The sequence below is a fragment of the Podarcis muralis genome, chromosome 17 (assembly GCF_964188315.1).
Source record: "Podarcis muralis chromosome 17, rPodMur119.hap1.1, whole genome shotgun sequence".
Classification (NCBI taxonomy): domain Eukaryota; kingdom Metazoa; phylum Chordata; class Lepidosauria; order Squamata; family Lacertidae; genus Podarcis; species Podarcis muralis.
Genome location: NC_135671.1, coordinates 34,518,207 through 34,533,031, shown reverse-complemented (window position 1 = coordinate 34,533,031; position 14,825 = coordinate 34,518,207). Strand labels below are relative to the sequence as shown.

Sequence of the window (14,825 nt, the reverse complement as noted above, 5' to 3'; positions counted from 1 at the left end):
TATTCTTTGCTTAAGTCTGTCGGTTAGCAGAGGGACACTGAGTTGTGCCCAACATTGGGGGCCCCGTCACGCGCATCACGACATTGTGCAGCTGTCACAGACCTCCCAAGTGTCTGTGCAGCACCTCCCAACACTGCGCAAGCAAGGCAACTTTCTGCCAGGCCACACCGCTCCATGCAGTGTCTCTCAAAACTGTGCGGCTGGGGTGACCTTCAGGATGGTGGAGGACCATGGACAAAGGGAGGAGGGAGGAAGGAGACAGGCGAGAAAGGGCTCAGCCTCCTTCCTCTGCCCCCTCAGGATGGAGGGGGATGTTCAGCCCCATCGCAACAGATATGGGGGTGGGGCTGAAGACGCCTCAGCTTTATAGAGTTGGTGCCTATGGAGGTCAGAGATCAAATATTCTAAGTCACTTGCATTTCCTCCCAGGTTACATATGGTGCTATCTTCTAACAATGGTCTTCTATGGTTTACTGAATGTAGGTCCCTACAAAAATGACAGAATGAACGTAAACTGGATATTGAAAAATGGCAACACACAGAAACCAGTCCAGTCTCGGTCTCCTAGGACATTAATTGTCTAACCTGTATATTGAAGCTTTACGGAAACAACAGAATATAAGACTGCTAAATGATCACAGCCTGGGCACAGTAACACACACATACACACACGACGCAGAACAGACATGTCTTCTTCTTTGGCGATCACTCGTAGTCGAGTAAGATTGTCTTCCATGAATATGGTCTTAACAGTGTGTCCGTAAGTGACTGTGGAGACCAATTCTAGGGAGCGGGTGGTGCTGTGGTCTAAACCATTGAGCCTCTTGGGCTTGCTGATCGGAAGGTCGGCAGCTTGAGTCTGTGCGACAGGGTGAGCCCCCGCTTTGTCCCAGCTTCTACCTACCTAGCAGTTCAAAAGCATACCAGCGTGAGGAGATAAATAGGGACCGCTGCAGCGGGAAGATAAACAGTGTTTCTGTGCACTCTGGCACTCGTCATGGTGTCCTGTTGCGCCAGAAGAGGTTTACTCATGCTGGCCACATGACCCAGAAAGCTGTCTGCAGACAAACGCCGGCTCCCTTGGCCTGAAGCGAGATGAGCGCTGTACCACACAGTCAAGTTTGACTGGACTTAATCGTCCAGGGATCCTTGACCGTTACCTAGCAGGCATGTGGTAGGGCTGTAACCCTTCAAGTAATCTGTCAATTTCTTTAGGCCACAGTAACTGAAACTCATCCTACAGCCCTAGAATAGCCTACCCCAACCTCCCCACCCCCAATATCTTGGACTACAACCACCATTGGTCCCAGTTAACACAGATGAAGGGGCTTGTAGTTTGCAACACTGCAGGGCACCAGGCTGAGGAAGGCTCATCTAAACAAGCTGATCTGTAAGCTAGAGGAGTCCACATTAAAGCAGATACAATCTACTTAATCCTCAAAGTGGCTAACAAATATGATACAGCAGGTTTCCAAGGGTTCTGATGTCACCCTGTGGGCCAACTTCAAGTAGGCTCCCAAATCACTTGGAAAAGCCCCACACGATGCAACTGTGACAGAGAAATTTTGTGTTTTCAGTGCCACCACAAAGTGGGCTCACTAATTAAATCTTTTTTGATCAGATTTGCACTGAGATTTATGCTGTGCACATCCTAGTAATCTTTCATCTTGCCTCATTGCTCCTACCTCACTGGTAAGCCAGGGAGCAGACTGAGCTCTGTGATGTGCGAGAGGATGCTTAGGGGCAACTGAGGTTGGATAAGAACCCATTGCCAGGTAATGAGAAGATGTTCCCAGGTCTCACAGAATATGATAGTCACAAGGGAGCTTAAGAGGAAACTGGAAATGGGCATCAACTGTGGAGGAACCAGGAAGTAGCTGATGAAGAAAAGAAGTATTGGGCTGATCAGGCAGATAAATAAATGAGCAACATCATTCAACACAGTGAAGGCAAAACTAGGCTTTCTTTGACTCATGGCGGATGGAACATCTGAACAGGCTTTCCAAACATCTGGCCACCCACCTCAGGTGAAGAGTGGACCTGCTGCACACCATGGACGGCCAGCGCAACAGCTCCTCCTTTACTAGCCTGTGAAGTACTCTGTACCACCAGCCGCTGAAACAGGATGACATAAAAGAAGCAAGCCCTGGTTAATTACCGTATCTCCAGGAGACTGTTCAGAAGCTACTGACCAGTGGGCTACCAAAGAACTGCTCACCAACACGCACACCTGGTGAATTATAATATGAGCAATTTTTTTACTAGCTACCTTTCACGTAGGCAATTACCTTCCCACCCCACCCTGCACTACTCACTGTCGTTTTCTCACTCAGTTGTCAAGGCAGCCATACCAGCTAAGAGAAGGGTTTTTTGTTTTTTTTAAAGAAAGAGATTCAGGAAAGCCTGTTGAGAGGATCAAACAAAACATGGAACCACCTCCTCAAATGGGATGCTCTGCAATCAACCACTTCCGGTTTGCCACCAAGGGGAAAGGAAGCCGGAATCACTATTGCAGCGAACTGGCTGCTGTTTTTGGAGTTTTGGGGTGGCTCATAGGCAGCGAGCGCCCCAAAGAAGGTCCTGGGGATGACTAGGACGTCAAAGGCTCCCGCTGAGACCAAAAGTGAGCTCCCAACAGGTCTGATGATATTATGTGCTTGTAAGCATCTTTAGAGATGGGTTAAAAGCTCTGAAACCAAGAACTGAGGATTCCCTTGGCCAGACAAATATAGGTTAAGTGTACTACTTTTTAAAAAACATTCTATTTCTACTTTTGTGCTTCTTGAATACTATGTTAACTCTTATTTCCTTAAATTAATGTAGTGGATTCTCATCTGCTTTTGACTCCCTTTAACTGCTTTAAACCCTCCAGGAACTTCTAGGCCTGGTGCAGATGTGATGCCACAGATGAATGCAGAAAGTGTATGGCATCACAATTATGTGTATTCTACATATATCTTGTCCAAAATATATCATGTCCATAAATATAGATAATTGATAACAATGTTAGTCATTATGCCTGGATTGGGACAGGAATATTTTATGAAAAATCACTGAAGGTTTATATTATAAACTTCACAACAAAACCTTTTTAAAGTGTAAATCTTACCATTATATAATACTGATTTGTTACAATTGTTTCCTGCCCTTCTTCCAGTGAGATCAGCACAGCACACATATGCCATTTCTATTATTCTAAGGACATTTTAAGCACAACATACAATTCACTAGCAGGATTTCACTGGTTAATAAACAGGCTTACTAAAAGGGTAAGATTATTAAGGTTGTTACTACTGCCTGTTTAACTTTTATAGGTTGATATTATTGTTTTATACTATTGTAATGATTGTTGAATGCTACTTTTTTATGGAGGTTGCCTATTTTAAAGTTATGTTTTATTAGCACATTTTTGTATTGCATTAGATTGTTATAAGATGTACATTTTTTGTTTCTTCAGCTTGTAAACCGCCTTGAGTATTGTAAGATAGAAAGGCGGTATAGAAGAAGAAGAAGAGGAGTTTGGATTTGATATCCCGCCTTTCACTCCCTTTAAGGAGTCTCAAAGCGGCTAACATTCTCCTTTCCCTTCCTCCCCCACAACAAACACTCTGTGAGGTGAGTGGGGCTGAGAGACTTCAGAGAAGTGTGACTAGCCCAAGGTCACCCAGCAGCTGCATGTGGAGGAGCGGAGACGTGAACCCGGTTCCCCAGATAACGAGACTACCGCTCTTAACCACTACACCATACTGGCTCTCAGTACAAATTAAAAATGATGAAAATTATGATGATGATGCCTGGTGCCTGGTATGACACTGGAAAGATTCAACCAACCAACCAACCAACCAACCAACCAACCAACCAACCAACCAAGTGAACTATGGCAAAGATACCAGAAGGTTTAGAATGCACAAGTGACAAAGAAGCGTTGAAAAATAATGCCCTTGTCAGGAAGGCACCTAGACTCAAATTCAAATATGTACAAAGCTAGCTAGTACACATAATGAAAGCCAGTTGGCAGGAGCCTCTTAATATTAGGAGAAGTCTGTAAACTGAAGGTGAACATCAAGATGTTGTCTTTAAAGAAGCATTCATTCTTTGGCAGTGGAAAGTATTTCTACTAAAGACTGTACCTAGATATCATCTCATGAAATGGCACCACACAATTTTAAGATGCTTCAGGTGAACATGCAGAGAAAGCAACAAATAAAAATTATGTATGCACTCACCCATCTATATCTATGCACACACAATCATATCACTCATCCTTCCAAATGCAGAAAAGAAGAGCAAATGAAGTCTTTGGACAAGCTCAAAAATACCCAGATTGTCACCCAACATATCCAAAACACAGGTGACTAGGGTACATGAGCCCTGCTGCACTTAAAAGCTTAACCCAACCTCTTCCAGGGTCCAAGCCGATACAGCCTGTTGCCTGGGTCAATTTTTTTACACTCCCAACTGTTGCAACAGGTCAGGTCCCAAAGCATGAATGCAGCCAATCCACTACACCTCTTTGATAGGAGATTCCCTGAGCACCTTAGCAGAAGTACACAATATCCAACAGCTCATTTATCAATTATTAAGATTGTTTTTGCCATAAAGCGGCCTACTTCAGTGCAAGAAGACAGAACCGATAGCCCTGAAACACACATACAGTACAAATCTTACACCATGTTTTGGTAAATCTCGCCATCAGTGCAAGCAACATGTACTGATACCCCCACTCGCCACACTGTTCTGGGGCTTCTCCTGACCACCCTAGAGCCAGTTTCAGGGGGTTCCAAGTCGCAAGGAAGCGGAAGGGAAAGTCCTATTGCACAAATGGAAGCTCTCAGGCAGGGTTTGAACTGACAGGACTTGTTTGGTGAATCCCACCCTGAGTGAGTCCCATGCAGAATCATTAGTGGGATGACCACAAGGTTGAAGTTTCAACTAAAAGTACATAATTTTTAAGAGCTGGGAAGGGCTAGATGGAGAATCAAGAACAACCACTCACCCTAATGTTTGACAGTGGAACAAACTCCCTTGGGAGGCGGGAGGCTCTCCTCCCTTGGAGGTTTTTAAGCAGAGGCTGGATGACCATCTGTCATGGACGCTATAGATGTGATTCCTGCATTGCCTGGGGTTGGACTAGATGTCCCTTCAAACTCTACGATTCTATGATTCTAATAGATTCTATACACAGGTGACTATAGAACTGTAGAGATGGAAGAGACAACAAGGGTCGTGGAGCCCACTCCCTTGCAATGCAGGAATCTCAACTAAAGAATCCACGGCAGATAGCCACCCAACTTCTGCTTAAAAACCTCCAAGGAAGGAGAGATTTCTCCAATGAAGGAGAAAACCATCAAATAAGGATTCCCTCAACAGAAATACTGGAAACTGTAGTTCTGCAAGAGGTCTATGGGTGTCTAATATAGAAATCCTAGCAACCTAATAAAACAATTCACCCTTGGCAAAGATTATGCTACTTTACAGCTATCTGAGTTAGTAGCATACAGGTGCCCTATTTCTCATGACAATAAGCTAGAATAGCTAGAATATATTCTCAGGACAACATCTGTATCACTCAGATGCAGACACAGCAGGCAGGCCGGCCACTGGGCAGAGGTATGCATTTTAAAACTGCACCAATTACTTGTGGCAGCGTCACAGAGAAAGTTCAGACTCACCTGCTGGGGTACTTGTACACTTGTGAGCTGTAGAGGTGATACCGTTCCAGGCTTCGTCTGCACACTAGCTTGGACCAATAACCTCTGCCAAAACAAAAACAAACTAGCCAAGGATCAAGGCAAACAAAGGCAATTCACAGGAAACATTTTATCTGCTGTCAGTTTCACCTGCATTCCCCCTCAAAGATAGCAAGGCTCACTGTAAAGTCCACAAAGCACTGATATTTGCATTTAGCACAGGGGGATAATGATCCTGGCTGGGTGAAGAACCTTTGCTATTGGTTTCTCATACACAATTTCAGGAAAAGAATATAGGAGCTCTTACTTCCAAACCTCCCACCCTACCTACATGGCCGTGTCCGTCTTTTGCTAAAGACTTTGCACCCTTCTTCCAACCCATATAACTGAGAACAAAACACAGAATTACCTACTTCTCTGATCCACAAAACAAACCCACTTGTTCTGGTTTCCAGGACCCTTCCCCTGCTCTTACAAACAATATCCCATTCTATAGTTATGGAACCCAAGAACTTTATTCACAGCTCTCCTCACCTTTTATTCTAACACCACTAATTCAGAGGTATCTGGACTTTTAAAATGTCAAAGTAGTCCTGATTAAGAGAGTGGCCCCATTTGCTTCATTACAGGGTGGCCATTGTTGAACTAACCACAGAAACCATGGCTGAACTACATACCTGCTGAGTAGCCTGGACTTGCTGGACCACCTGAGTTGGCACCCCTGACTGTGTGGCTGTGGAGCCTGGACTGGACTCTGAAACTGTGTCACTGGGCCTCATGGAGCTTTCTGTAGAGAGGCAGATGAGAAGAGTTAATAGCACAAGCCCCAACTCTCCAGCCATCTATTTAAAATCTCAACAGCAAAGTAGGTGATGCGTAAGACTAGGCTCAGAACCCCCTAGCTCAACATTGGGAGTTCAGGTGTCCATTGCCCTAGTTTATAATATGATTCAGTGAAAACTGGAAGGCCAAGAGTAATGATTCCTGTGTCTAACTGCTAGCTCTGTGGAGTGTTCACACAATACATTCTGCCACCCGACATAGTATAGCACACAATGAAAGGACTTTGCCCCAGCATCTCTTGCAACATTGCAGGGAATCTTGGGCCACATTTTACAGATTGCACCTAAATTATCACCCCCATAAACTTTGATGCCCCAAGCAACTGCTTGAGATGATGGCCCGTGTTTTGGAGGGGAAGAAATTCTGATCAGAACTACATTTCAATGAATTTTGACCTATCCAGAACTTTCACTATCCAGACCCCAACCTCAGATAGTAAAAGGAATTGTATGTAGTAGTTAAACATATAAAAGGCTGACCTCCCTGAAGCAGGAATAGACAAGAAAATATCTCCCTAGAATATTTCCAAATTACTGTTATTCGTTGCAATAAGCATGCAGCTGTTACTTGTTTGTGGAGAAGGTTCCATAGGTATTTCCTCAAGGCAGTGATTGCCAAGGGGATATCTCATTTTCTCAGCACTCAGTCTGCAATTTCTGGTCACTACAATTCTAATGTGTAGTAAGAAGTATGTACCCTTGAGACCAATGGGGGTTCTTCCCAAGTAAACTGTGCATAGGACTACCGCCTGAGAAAATGCTATTTGCACGCAGTCACAAACACAACACTCTCTTATCACATTCATTGTGAATTAGTGCTGTGTGAAACAGGCTTGTGTGTTACAGCCACCTAATGGATACTGCCTGCAACATAACTAGTAATAAGCAGCACAACCCCTCTCCACCACTCCTGCCATTTTATGAATTTTAAAATGCTTTGCCAACTTTAGAGTCTGAATGAACTCTCTCACCCTGTCAGAATAGCAACAACAACAAAAATAAATACACCAAAAAGGCTACCCAATCCTGCCACAGCAACATTTCACTATTTTATAAACTCCTAAAATAAAAACAACGAAACTCTGACAACCATGTGCTCCTATTCCCATGACTGGTACATGGATATTCTGATTTTTTAGATGTGGCAAACAGCTGTATGTCTCTCTCCTGCAGAAAGGCTATCTCCACTGTATAAACCCACTCTCAATTATGTCAATATAGGATACTGTGTCCCTGGCACTTAATCCAAACCTGATGAAGTTATCGTGCTATAATAAATAATTCCAGTGTTTCTCATTTTCTAGCTCTCACCCCTCCCCTATTTTTCACAAATTGGCAAAGGAAGCAGGTACATCTATTTCCCAAAAGCAAGGACTGACCACTTGAGGCAAGCAGTAGTTGTGATAACTAGGAAGCTTCCAGTGCCAAGTGCAGAATTATGAACTCTTGGTGCTCAGGAGTTGGTTTTAACAATGCCCTGCTTGAATAGAGTTTGCTTCTTTTTTGCTGTAATTCCAGTGACCACAACAGATTTGCAAAAAAAGCAGAGAATGTGATTTAGAAAAGCTCTGACCTTTGTCACAATTGGGCCGATCCTAAGCAGAAATCCCTTCCCAAGTACTTACGGTCAAAAGGCATTGCATAAAGGCAATCATAATACATGGTGAGGCTGTAAAAAGGGTTTCAGTTCTAGTTGTTCCTTTCCTTGAGAATAAAACAGACAAGGCTTTTATAAACTGTAACCTTGGCCAGATAATCCCTGCTAGTTCCTACCAAAGCTCCAGACAGGTTGGTTTCAAATAAACATTCGCATTGTAGTAGGTACACCCTCTGTTCTTCTCAGGATGGGGTGGCGGATGCCGGCTGTTCACCTGATTGTAATCACGAAGCAGGAGTTCACGTTTCACGAGTGTCTCATTTAACATGCACAGCGGGAGGGAGAAAAAGGGCAGGTGAAGTCACTCTGGGCCACCTGCAATAGGCTTGTGCATTTATGTCCTTAGAAAAACTAGCGTCATAAGTAGGGTTTCAAAACCGTTCTGTTTAAAAGCTTCAGCTCTTTTAACATGAAGAATGATCAGCAACTACATAACCAATATGACTATGCACATGTCTGAACTGAGGAGTGCAAAACCATATGACAGACATCTCAACGATGAGAGAGTGTTCCATCTACAAAATAGCTGGAAGAGATCTATTCAGTTAATGACAAGGCGCTTGCAGACGATCCAATTGTCGCTATTTTCCAGGGACGTCCCTGACTTAGAGAAGCTGTCCTGGTTTCTGATTTGATCCTGGAATGTCCCACTTTTCCTTAGGATGTCCCTATTTTCATTTGAGAAATGTTGGAAAGTATGGTAGGATGTCCCTATTTTGATTGGAGAAATGTTGGAGGGAACAGAGTTATCTGACCCCAGAACCGTCTGCAGGTAACCCTATTTAAGTAAGTTTTTTTAATGTTTAATGTTTTATTATGCTTTTATACATGTTGGAAGCTGCCCAGAGCAGCTGGGACAACCCAGTGAGACGTGGGGGGTCTAAATAGTAAAATTATCAATATGGAATGGGACGTCCCTATTTTCATAAGAGAAATGTTGGAGGGTATCCGCTTGTACCTCCCAACATTCACAGAGCTACCTTCAGTTCTGGAACTCTAAAAATCCTACTTTAATCAGGATATTCTGCTGTGGCTAACAGAGGGCCTGGTGTTCTAGGCTAGAGGGTCAACAGACTGTCATAATGAGCCTTCCTTGAAAAGACAACTATAGAAAATGCAGGCAAGTTATCTGAAAGCAGTTGCTCTTTTCTGGGGAATGAGAGCATATAAGATCAAAGCAAACAGGAAGAAGCAGGACCAGAAAAAGGGGGACTGAAAAAGAGCCCGACAAAAATAAAAGTTAAAAGGGTTGGACCTGTGATAAGAAGAATTTAGCTTGCAGTGATTGGGCTTTACACTGTACAAGACCTGAACCACTGCCAGATGGGAGCATTTTTGAATAGGCCCTTTGCCTGGAATGAACAAGCATTCTGTTCAATGCCCCAGTGACACAATTTCTAGATTTGCCAACTCTGACACGCTAATCAAGGAAAAATGGACAGGCTTTGATCCCTGGAAGGGAGAACCTTTCCACAGCTGCCCCTCCTCTTACTACTGCTCTTACCTCAAGGCCCAAAGATAAGCAAACTTTCATTCAATCTTTCTTTTCCCCTTGCTAATTTCAGGACATTTTGGTACTAGAACTATTTTTACCAGAGTATTAAAGGAGTATACTTCCAATTACAACAGGGTTTATGATCCCATGGGAGCTCAGCAGAGGAACAAGGGCATGTATTTGCACAAGCGTGTGTCTGCATGCACACAAACACATATGAACAGCCTTAACTCCTTTTGGAAACAAGTCACAGGAATAAACCTAAAGGAACAAAGCCCACTGGAATTAGCACTGATCCTGGCAACTTTGCATGGCCGGTATCCTTATTCCCATATTGCAGAATGGACAGGTGAGAGACTTGCTTGCCTAAGGCAACCGTGGTTTGCTGACAACCATGGTTTGCTGACATTGTCATTTTGTTAAAAGAGAAAGAGATTATCAAGCATCTCTGTGTTCTTTTCACTATATTTTCTGGAAGCTTGTTGCCTGCCTTAATTTTCCATTTTTCTTTCTAGGCTAATGTGTACTGTTGCTCTGGTTTGTCTCCGCCCTTAGTTGAAACATCATCTTAATACTGTGACCAGATGCGGACTCCATAGCTTCAACATAAGACTTTTGTTTGTTTGTTCTTCACTTTCCATGATTTTGTTTAGCATCTAGCCCAATGAAGAGCTGGAGAACTCAAAAGCTTTCACACTATTTGGGGATATATTTTATCAGCCAAATAAGGGTATTGCCTTGATATGGATTTTGGAATATCACTGCTAGCCATCATTTAATGAGGTACACACTTTGGCAACTCAGCTGAAGGACATAATTTAACTAGGATTTGAAAAACCTGAAAAACAATAATGGCAAGATTATCCAGAAAAAATCTTTGAGCAAAGTCCTCAGCTGCTATAAAACTGTTCAGTTCGACTTCACTGAAATGAAGCAGGACTGGCTATACAGTATACAGTGGTGCCTCGCAAGACGAAATTAATTCGTTCCGCAAGTTTTTTCTTCTTGCGAGTTTTTCGTCTTGCGAAGCACGGTTTCCCATAGGAATGCATTGAAAATCAATCAATGCGTTCCTATGGAAACCGCCTTCAGACCAGGTCCGAGGACAGTCTGTCCCCCGACCTCTTCTGAAGGCTGGGGGGGGCGGGCAAGGGCTTTTCTTCCCACCGCCAGAAGGCTGTTCTGAAGGCTGGCGGTGGGAAGAAAAGCCCTTCTCCCCACCTCCCGCCCCGCAAGCTCCGGGGACAGGAGGGCTTTGCTGCCGACCGCCAGCATTTTAAAAGCCCCCGGGACAGCGGAGACTTCTCCACTGTCCCGGGGCGATTTTAAAATGCTGGCGGGCAGCAGCGAAGCCTCCGCTGTCCCGGGGCGATTTTAAAATGCTGGCGGGCGGCAGCGAAGGCTTCGCTGCCGCCCGCCAGCATTTTAAGATCGCCCGGGACAGCGGAGAAGTCTCCGCTGTTCCGGGAAGGCAGGCGGGGGGAGCAAAGACTTTTGTCCCCCGCCGGCCTTCAGAAGAGGTCCAGGACCTCTTCTGAAGGCCAGCGGTGGGCGAAAGTCTTTGCTCCCGACGGCCAGCATTTTAAAAGCGGTCCAGGATAGCGGGAAAGCGCAGCGCAATTCCCTGCTATCCCGGACCGCTTTTAAAATGCTGGCGGTGGGGAGCAAAGCCTTTCGGCCCCCGTCGGCCTTCCTGGACCTCTTCTGAAGGCCGGAGGGGGGCGAAAGGCTTTGCTCCCCACCGCCAGCATTTAAAAGAGGTCCCCGGAGATTTCCCTATGGGCTTTCTTCTTGCGAAGCAAGCCCATAGGGAAATTCGTCTTGCGGAACGACTCAAAAACGGAAAACTCTTTCGTCTTGCGAGTTTTTCGTTTTGCGAGGCGTTCGTCTTGCGAGGCACCACTGTATCTCCAGCACCAACCCAAAGAGAAACCTGCTATGACCACAGATGCCACTCTGCCAGCTCGCTCAAATGCGCTCTGCGTTGTTTGACAAAGGAGGGGGCACAAGGTAATGTGAGTTTTCTGAACATCCAAATAAAACTCTCACTGGCAGCGGAATGTCTACTCAAAAGCAAACTGAATTCATTGGGGCTTATTCCCAAATGAGCAGGGTTATGATTGCAGCCTGAGAAAAAGTTTCAAAAACAATTTAGCAGAATACATGAAGCAGGAGAGTTGGACTTCATCTAGAGTGAATTTGAACACTCCCTTCCTAGCCATCTTTATTTCTGTTTTTCAGTGCACTTGTTTTTCAGTGTAGCTGAAAATTAGTGGCTTTCTTCCATTTGCTGAATGAACAGGTCAGTGTAACTCGAAACCCTGCATATCCCTACATCAGCAGAAGATATCACCTTACTCTTTTGTGATCTCTGATTTTGTCCAAAGCACGTGTTATAACAGCAGCGGAGTAAAAGAATAATAAGAATAATAATTCTGACAACTTACAGAAAATGCGACTTTAATATTAATGGATTGATTTTTAAAAGCTGATAAATTCAGACAATGTAACTTGCCAACAAGTAAATATAAACTGAGAGAGGTTGTGTTTTCTGTTTTCTAAACAAGCACAAGCATATAATTTGCCCAGTGGTCACTTATGGGATACAAAGCAAGAAAGAAGGAGATCAATAGTGGTGACTGAAAATAAAGATTTTTAAAAAACCCAGAGATCTGTTCTAGACTCAGTTTCTCAAATAAGAGGAAAGGAAGAAGCTGTTTTGAAGTAGTGGACTTCCCCCATCACCTGCTACTTGATTATTTTAACTGGAGCTGCCAGGGATTGAACCTGTGGGCTTCCCTCTGAAAAGCATGTATTCTACCAATGAGCTCTGGCCCTTCCCCATGAGGCAAGGTCAAATATTATTCCACTCCACTGCTGAAACATATGAAGCTGCCATTGGTCTGCTTAGCCCAATTTTGGCTGAACTGACTAGGAATGACTCTCTCTGTGACTGTCTTTATGCAGAGCCTCTCCTGTCCATTTACCTCCTCGCCTTCTTGTCCAGTTTTGACACAGTGTATGAAAAGAGCTATACACTTAAGTAGAAACAGAAGGGATAGCAGCTGAAGCAGGGAGGAAAATGTAGAAATGTGAAACAGGCAAAATGCAACCAATATCAAACATTTTCTGAACTCACAAAAATACCACCCTTCCCTCATCTATACGCTGTTCATGCTTAGAGGCACTTTCCTTCAATACTCCTTCACTTCTTCTAAGATTAGACCCTGATACTGAAAACAGAGGTTCCGAGTCTGGATCCTGGTGAGAATGTACTATTTTTTAAAGGATTACATGAACCTTCGCTTGAAAAATCCAGCAGAGTTTCCAGCTCTACTGACTGAAAAGAGTAAGAACTAAGCTGAAGGAAAGACTAGAACTGGGAGAAAACACCAAATCCAACAGACATTCAATATTTCAACAGGACTCAATAGTGTGAAGTTGAATTCTGCCGGTTTTTTCAGTTGCTTTCCATACATATGTAAATCTACACACTCTGGAAAAAACTCAACCACAAGGCAAATCAAACAACTTCACTCTGCAGCTTAGGAGCTACCTGATTAGAATCAGAAGCAGTCCAGGTTTCTTTGGATCATATTTCAGGCCAGCTTAAGTGCTGCATTACACTACGAAAGACAGCAGGAATTCTATCTGGCTGTTTGCCTTGCCTTCTTAAGATACGGAGAAGGCTCCACCAGGAAGCAAGGCAACACAACTGATCCTAGGAGCCATTAAGATAGCAGAATTGAAGACATGACAGACATGACCCATCAAGCACAATGTCTGTGCGACCTCTATCCATTTTAATGAAGCGTGCACAGAAGAACTTCCTAGAGGACTGCATCCCATGTCAATTAGCAGATGGCAATGCATTTTCTGCCTCAGCAGCCAGAATATCTTGGGCCAGCTCTGTCAAACACACACACACACACACACACACACACACACACACACACACACACTTGTACAAGGACCTGAACACCCTTGAAGTGGAGCAGATCATAATGTATGGCTTGTACTGATCACCTTTGTTTAGAGTTGTACAAGTGCCATGGAAGGCAGTATCATTCATGTGTTTCTTCCACCAATCAGGTCAAAACATTCAGTGAAAATGGCTGCAGAGATTTTCCCTCTTAGTCTAATCTCCCTGGGTGCCCATGGCAAGAAACGGAGTGTGGAGAGTCCAATGCAATATGCTGCAGCAATCAATGAGCTCAGCTCTAAATGCCTATTTGTGGCATAATCCAGTGAAAGTTAAAACATTTTCAAGTATCATTAACGTATAAGTGGAAGAGTTCAGTATGTGCTTGAACCTCTCCCATTTAAATTGGCTGGAATCTCACCACTGATCAGTAGGCCTGCGCAGAGCTCTGATGCAGAGTTCATGTCATGTCTCCCAGTAGACTGGATGCAGACTATAGACCAGAATAACTAAAAAAATATGTAGATAATTTCACTGACAATCATAAAAAACTGATTAGTGACAGCAAAGACCTGCTGCGGAAGACTAAGCTGCGTTCTATTCTCATTGCCACACTTAAGTTCTAAATGCAAATCTTCATTGTTGATGCTGGAGCCAGAAAGAATTCTGCAAAACTCTTTTATCAACTGCAATTCTGTATATACATTCTAATTTATTAACCTTTCTGAAGTGAGGCTACTGACCCTACTTTATGGATCTGCACCAGAGCCAAGATTAGGAAATGACTGCTTTTTCTTTTATTAGACCTGTGCAGCCAGCATATCTCTGTTCTGGTTCTACTGGATATATTTTTTTTAATACCTATTAGTCTGTCTTGAAAAGCAGTAGGCTGACCTGCAGAACTTTTGTGGGTGGAGTAGGGCATCTTTTATGCTTTATTTATGGAATTTACAGAATTTTAAGGGGACTAAATTTTAAAACATTGCCAACATCATGACCTTTTGTGGACTGACAGCTGTGCTTTTCCATGACAACTGAGAAAAGAAAAGAGTGCTGGCAGCTTATAAATAACAACTAAAAAGACAGGAAAAACCATATAATCAGAAAGTCAGGTAAGCAGGGGCCGAAATCCTGATGCAACTTTAAGCATTCCAAATTTTAGCATATTGCGATGGGGATCCGATATCCAATTATCTTGTTGTTGACATAGGTGATAAAG

The 14,825-nt window shown here is 43.7% G+C and overlaps 1 protein-coding gene across 5 annotated transcripts in view; it reads right to left on the bottom strand.

The window, feature by feature from the left end:
• The window catches only part of RFX1 (regulatory factor X1), a 52,115-nt gene that overhangs the window by 25,953 nt on the left and 11,337 nt on the right, over nt 1–14,825 (bottom strand). For 3 of the 5 annotated variants that reach the window (XM_028711560.2, XM_028711565.2, XM_028711564.2), the window contains 3 exons: nt 6,368–6,477; nt 5,673–5,756; nt 2,023–2,115 (listed from right to left, as the gene is read on the bottom strand). In XM_028711560.2, coding sequence (XP_028567393.2) covers nt 2,023–2,115; nt 5,673–5,756; nt 6,368–6,477 — 287 coding nt within the window. Of the gene's footprint in view, nt 1–2,022; nt 2,116–5,672; nt 5,757–6,367; nt 6,478–8,305; nt 10,779–14,825 lie in introns of those variants that run through there. The other 2 variants (XM_028711563.2, XM_028711561.2) reach the window with 2 other exon arrangements.